Genomic DNA, 7380 nt, shown 5'->3' on the forward strand with positions numbered 1-7380 from the left:
CATCACAGAACAGCAAAGTGTGCGACCGTACCTGGAGGTTTGCACCTCGGACTGATTCAGCCGAAGAAACGCTGCAGCTGCGCAGGCTTCTCCTCCTCCACTGTTCTCTCTGCATCAGGCTGACCGGGCTTAACAACCATCACGCGCCTGTGCATACACGTACATATTAGAGACGGCGGTGGCGCTCCTCCCCCCTCTATAACTCAACACAAAGGCACCCCCCCATTTTTGTGTGTGCGTAATGGTGTAGGCAGCAGATAGGATTAGATTTTCTCTTATCTCTATCTGTTCCCCATGAGGCTGTGTGTTCTTGTGTGTATATTCTAGTTTTCTGTTCTGCTTGTTTTTGTTTTTTCCTTGGTGTGTGTGTGTGTGTGTGTGTGTGTGTGTGTGTGTGTGTGTGTGTGTGTACGTGCATGTGGCCTTAGCCGTGAGTGCAAGTCTATGACTCTGTTCCTGTTTGTGTGTGTCAGTGTGGGTAATGCGACAGGGCCATATTTCCCCCGGGCCCGTGGCTCTGCAGGCTTTAGCCTCGCTCTCTCTAAGCAGTCTGACAGTCCTGTGTATCGACTGGGCCCGTCTGGGTTCTTGCTACGTCTCCAATGTCCTCGGTTAAAAGATCAAATAAAATTCTGAATTCACATTTTAAATCAAACCTTTCAGGAAATTTGCAGTAAAATATACCAAAAAGTAAAAAAGCAGCTTAAAAACTTTTACATAGCAACAGACTTTTGCTTTTATTTATGCCGTCCTTGTTTCCTCAGTTTAAAATATTATAAATTACTGTGACTACAAATGTCGGTTCAGCTGTTTCACTTTAAAACGTTCCTAAAATTTAGGGGACAAACTCTGTTCACTTTTCTGAAAAGCTTTTATTCTGAAAATAACACAGGTGGAGTTTCTTTGTAAATTCTTAAATAAACTTCAAACATCCTCATTCTCTCCACTCGCACCTTCCTCTGTCACCCTCTTTCTGTGGAATATTTCAATTACTCTGCTGTAGAGCAGATCTCACACTGTGACACACACACACACACACACACACTGATTGATTACAGGGCTGCATAATCGATAGCAAACCCCTGACTACTGTGTAAATGAAGAGGAGTTGTCGGGGAGTGTGTCGTACGAAGCGTGTCAGACTGTCATCCGTCTCTTCATTTCCTTCCTCCCTGATGCCTCCCTCTCTTTTCTTTCCTCCTTTCCTTGCCCCTCTCCTTTGGTCTATTTCCAGCAGTCCTTTGCAGCGCCGTGAGGCCCTCTGGGGAGCGACCGCAGCCTCCCTCCCTCTGTTCCTCCCTCCTCGTCCTCTGTCCTTCCTTTTCATCCGTTTCTCCATCTACAAATCAATACAGCAGCAGTTGGACCCAAAGAACCTGAGGGAAAACACACTCTCTTTTCCTCTTTAGTTCCATTCTGCTTTCCTTGTTCCTACTTTTGATCCTCCTACAACCGGATCATATTTACTTTTCTTCCTCGTCTCCACTCCCCTTTTTAATGTCTCATATACGGCCTCATATATGAGACAAAAACCAGATATGCACGGTCCTTTTGGAAATGAACAAGTGAACACTGGACACATGAGCAGTGGCCAAATTCTCCTCTCTGTCTTGTAAAGAGGAGTTAGCCTGACCTCTTCTGGTGGGAAGAGGAAATGCAGCCAGTTTGGCAGAGAGGCAGAGGACGAGCGAGGCCGACAGAGTGAGCCGCAGTAGTTGGGCGGAGAGAGAGAGAGAGGGAGAGGGAGAGGAGGGTTTCTCTATCATAATGGGGTCAGTGGCTCCCAGTGAGCTCTCCCTCCTCACTAGAGTCCTTCACACACTCACACACACACACACACGCACTCACACACACACACACACACACACACACACACACACACACACACACACACGCACTCACACACACACACACACACACACACACACACACACACACACACACACACACACACACACACGCACACTTGTTTTTCACTGTCCCGTTCGTTATATTCCTCATATGCTCATCCATTTCTGTAAAACCCTGTGTGTGTGTGTGTGTGTGTGTGTGTGTGTGTGTGTGTGTGTGTGTGTGTGTGTGTGTGTGTGTGTGTGTGTGTGTGTGTGTGGGGGGAAGGCTCTCCAGTGTAGGGCATTAATACCCTTTGCTTTTCTCTGGACAGGGCAGCTTGGCCTCTAAAGCCGAGTGACAGAGACTCTTAAACGGACATACACAGTCATACAGCACACACATAGCCTCTGTCTCTCTCTCTCTCACACACACACACACACACACACACACACACACACACACACACACACACACACACACACACACACACCAAAGGGCTCAACAAAACATGCGCAGCAAGATAAGGGCCATAGAATGACAAATAAGTATTTATCAACCCCAAAGCACGTATAATCCTTCACATTTCTGTCCCCATCCACATCCTCGCCTCGCTGTTCCCTTCACCCCCCCATCCCCTCCTCTTTTTTGTCTTTTTTTCTCTCCATAGTGGGGCCTATCTGTGAGACACAACGATTAATCTGAGAAAGCTGCTTTTAGTGGTGGCGAAGGGTGGGGGTGGGGGCGTTGATTGGGAAGATCTCACTGGGAATTGTATGTTTGTGTGTGTGTGTGTGTGTGTGTGTGTGTGTGTGTGTGTGTGTGTGTGTGTGTGTGTGTGTGTGTGAGAGAGAGAAAATTTCACAGGGAGAAAGCGGTAACATCCAGGGAAAATGAGGAGGAGGAAAAAATCCTAGTGGAATTTTCTCTGATACACGCACTCATTTCCAAAAAGATCTTTCCAGTCATCTCCACACACACACACACACACACACACACACACACACACACACACACACACACACACTAACTCCCCAGCTCTAGATGTTATGCTAAATTCCAAAACTGGCAAATCCAGATTATCAGGGGTTCAGTTTGTCTCTGATATGGAACGGAGGACGGACTCTGTATGTGTGTGTTCATGTTCACGAGAACACAAAGCATGTTTCTGTGTGTGTTTAACATCCCCAGTGAGAGTTGTGCGCGCTCCAGCTTACCTTTACGTGTGCATCTAGTTTTCCATTAAGATAAACTGTGCCGTACATCCACCGTCATGCTGCTCAGCCTCAGTCCATCGTCTCCATCGTCTCTGTTTTGACCTCGAGGTCACGTCTTCGGTCTCTCTTTGAGCTGGTGTGAATTTTCATTTTGAAAAAAAGTGTATTTTTCTTTTTGCACTGTGATGATGTAATGATGTGAACGTGTCTCTGAGTCATGGCGACACTTTCTGTAAAATATGACTCACAATATGAAAAGCTACGAGGGTTTCAAGGCCCTGACAAACAAACCGGGGCGCTCCAAACACTACACGGTCTTGAGTTGGTCCTACGGACTTCCTATTCCATCTGCAAAAATGGCGGATCTGTTGTTGCTCTATTGTTGGCCGCGTGTTGAGCTTGGTGTTTAAATTGCTTTCAAACTGCCATTTTTCTTTTCCCTCGGTTGTTTTCCTGTTAGCACACGTGAGGCTCTGTGCTGCACCGACCGGTACGTCGCAGAGTCGTTTCTCTCCCGTTCTCGTCTTTCGTCAGCCGGCGTATGGAGGAGCGAGGAGGCCTCGCTGTCTGTGCTGTGGGAGGCGGCTGTGTTTCTGCTCTATTATTGGGTGGGGGGGCAAGTGGAAAGCACTCCGCTCATGTAGCCCATTATTTCTCTCATCATGTGTTCTCACTTTTTCTCCCTATCTCTCCCTCTCGCCCTCTCCCTGCAGAACCACACACTGAGTCAGCACGCGCAGTGAGACCGAGGCTCGGCAGGATCTCGCAGCTCAGCCGGGGCCCCCGACCCAGAGCCGGCGGGGGACCCCCATCTCCACATCACAGCCAATCAAAGTGTCATTTGCTACTCACATGTAAAACTCTAACGATCGCGCCACTGGGCGCGGCTATTAGGAGCAGCGGGGGAAAGGAATATTAATGGGATATGCTATTAAATAAAGAAAGGAAAAAGTGGGTGAGGAAAGCAGTGAGCGCTAGCTGGAGGAAAGAGAACCAAGGTATTGTACGTGCAGTATTTTTTATTGTCCCGCCAAAACCCCCACCAGCTTCTTCGTCCGCCCCGTCTCCCCCCTCCCACCAATCACTCCCCAGGTCATGCAATTTATTTTATTTTTTAATGAATAGAAAAGGAAAAAAGCAAGAAAACAGCCTTTGTTTTGGGATTTTTTTGTTTTGCTTTTTCATAGACTGTACTTTCTCGTCCCCTCGGTCGCTTATTGTATTCGACTTCATAGGTGCCGTTTTCTTTGATTTTTCCTTTTCCATATGCGCTTCTTTGCTTTTGTTTTCATTTTTGTACCTTTCATTTCTTGCAGTAAGTAGGTACTTGTGCTGTGTTGTGATTGTTTGCCAGTCGTAATATTCCTAAACCGCTACCTAAAACGATCCTTTTTATGATTATTGTTATATATATTTTTCCTTTTTGTAATTACTATGAAAACAAAAAGACATGAAAACAAAAATAAAGTGCAGAAAACCATACAGATGTTTCTTTTTTTGGATTGGGTTTTCCAGTCTCTATGGGGCCTATAATGGTTATTGTAAAAAAATAAATATCATCGATTTCAATGCGTCTGGTCAACGACTGCTTTTTGAATGTGAATTAACCAGATTGCAATAATCTAGTACAGAAAAAAGATGAAAGGAATAAATAAATGACAAATAAAGAATTGCTGTGTGATGTGATTTATGAGTTTGCTTGGGTGCTGTGTTTGCTGATATTGCGACACAGAGAGTGACCAAGAACTGCGCTGGAAACGATGCAGCCATTCGGCTCGGCGCACAAAGACAAGCGACTACGGCATAATCTGGCCTTTATCGTTATGCTCAGGCACAAGGTGATAGCTGGACTGATCACACCTGGCAACAATCCTCTGTGAATAGATCTGTTTGAAAAAAGGCACAGTGGACCATCTGTGTCGAGTTTCATCTAAGGTCACGCACACAAGAACGAGGTTTATGATGACCACACTTATCAACAGCAGCAGTGCGCATTGTAAGATAATTAGCCTGACACGGCTGAGAATCATACACGTCTCACTGGTGATGACCACGTACAGATATTGTGGTTTGGTGTGCGTGTCTCGAGCATGCAGTGCGTGTGGGCTGAAAGAATGGGACAACGAGGCCGAAGGCTCCGTTCAAAAAGGGCCGTGGAGCCGTTCGCTCTGCACCTCGTACCGGCTGCACTGACAGTTTAACACAGCTGCTTTCATCAAGCTTTTCCTCTGCTGACCCACAGTGACTTTTTACAATGGAATTGATGTGTGTTGAAATCATGTAGCACTGTGCAAAAGTCTTGAGTTGCCCCTCATTTCTTTATATTTGTACTGAAACATGGGGAAGCACACATGTAAATATACTCTGTTTGGGATCATTGTTGTGCTAAAATATTTAGATTCTTTCCACATGGTGTTGCATGATGGATCAAAATCTGGCTGCACTTTTCTGCATTGATCATTCAAACAACTTCCCCAACATCAGCCCCAAACCACGCCCGATCCTCCACTGACACCCACAGTTATAGTTCTCTGATGGTCCCCTCCCTCCAATATTTTGAACACAGATGAATTACTCCATAGGATCTGTAGCCACCGAGTTTCAGCCTGGCTCTTGTGTAATTTGGCACACCTCAGCCTTTGTGTGCTCCTTCCTTATGGATGGCTTCTTCACAGCCACCCTCCCACTGAGACCATTTCTGATGAAGAGGAGATGGATCAGCTGAAGGGCCAGATGCGTCTCTGAATCCATGTCAGGTCTTTGCTGAATTTTCTCTCATGACTTCCAGATATTGTTCACCTGGCGCAAATATTCTCTTAGACATGCCACTTCTTCTTTTTCCTCCAACTGTCCAGGTCGTTCATATTTTCTGAAGGGCAAACTGCACATCACGCTGAGATATAGCAGGTGTTTAGCTAACAGTTCTTTGGGAATCACCTTGTTGGTGCAACACTTCTATTTTATGCCTGTCAGTCTGTTGTCTTTTGCATCTTTTCAGATTTTTCCATGTGTTTTTGCACCAGGGCACTAGAAACAACGTGCCTAATGTTGTTATGTGAAGACACAACACTGGTTCATCCTTTCAATTAACTGCCTTTTTATGCTCTAAACAAACAAAAATCCAGCACGAGGACTGAATATGAGTGAAAAAGCAGCTGATGTCTAGAACTTCGAAAGACTTTCAAAAAGAACTATTAGCAGACTTTAATTTGAAAAGGTACGGCTGTTTGGATGCAAAATATAAAGGAGTGAGAGGTTCATCATTTTTTCACTTCTAGTTGATATTAGTAATGCAGTAACGTTTCATAAACTTTGCACAGTTTTGTTTCCTTCTTAGAATAACTGCACTTGAAGCCAGCATTAAAAATGTCTCCAGAAATAATCCAATGGGTGACAAGCAAGGGTGTAGATTTGGCATGAACGGAAGGGACGTGTCCCCACCAATAATTTGATCTCTTTGAGTAAAGAAAATCAAACCCGATAGAAAAAAAAAACCGATCTGTCAGCGTCTCATTCACCCAGCGGAGCAGAAAGAGTTAAATCACGTGCTCTACTGGAGTCCTACGTCATGTGACAAATATGGCCAATGTGATTGGCTGAGCCTTTCAGGGAGCTCTGTTTAGTTTCAGTAGCGGCAAGCCTGCGCTGTGAGGAGGAGGAGAGGAGGACGGCAGCAAAGAGGAAGAAGCTGGATATAAGAAAGTGTTTTTCAAAGAAACCTGTCAGTCACTTAAAGCCAAGTTCACTCATAAAATGTGTCACAATAACGTTACAGGCTGTGCTAGGCTTTGGCCCACATCAGTCTAAAACTGTACGTAACCATGAATAACGTGTTTGCACAGCAGGCAGCACTGTTAGTTCTCTCAGTCTCAGAGCAGCGTTTCTAATTTTGATTGAAACTGTCAGAGAAAACAGAGCCTCGAGCAGCCCGGATATTAGTTTACAGAGGCTGTTAGAATTATATGTCTAACGTTAACATGTTGGTGACACAATAATTTCATCCTAATGGCACTGACGTATTCATAGGGTTCATTTTTGAGACAAAATATCATGATGTAGTCAGGATTTTGCAAATATTCCACCTTGTAGTGCAGTTTGCACAGTTTTAAAATGCACTCAGCCTACAAACATTACTGACGAGTCAAGATCTGCACAAAGTGACAGAAACACTGAAGCAGCTCCACATTTTATTCTTATTGTCATGTATGTCCTGTTTGTCAGGTGACAGGCAGCTCTTTTTTTATTTATTTAACCTTTATTTAACCAGGAATGTCCCGTTGAGATCAAAGACCTCTTTTTCAAGGGAGTCCTGGCCAAGAGGCAGCACATTTCA

At 45.0% G+C, this 7380-nt stretch overlaps 1 protein-coding gene across 4 annotated transcripts in view; it reads left to right on the forward strand.

Moving 5' to 3' along the window:
* Positions 1-4498, forward strand: part of znf423 (zinc finger protein 423) — a 129571-nt gene extending 125073 nt beyond the window's left edge. For all 4 annotated transcript variants that reach the window (XR_003272996.1, XR_003272997.1, XR_003272998.1 and 1 more), the window contains one exon: positions 3761-4498. Coding sequence is in view for 1 of the 4 variants with exons in the window: in XM_026176815.1 (XP_026032600.1) it covers positions 3761-3790 (30 nt within the window). In the remaining 3 variants the exon portion in view is untranslated. The remainder of the gene's footprint in view (positions 1-3760) is intronic.
* The last annotated feature ends 2882 nt before the right edge of the window (positions 4499-7380 follow it).

Source organism: Astatotilapia calliptera, chromosome 7 (genome assembly GCF_900246225.1).
Source record: "Astatotilapia calliptera chromosome 7, fAstCal1.2, whole genome shotgun sequence".
NCBI classification, from domain to species: Eukaryota; Metazoa; Chordata; class Actinopteri; order Cichliformes; family Cichlidae; genus Astatotilapia; species Astatotilapia calliptera.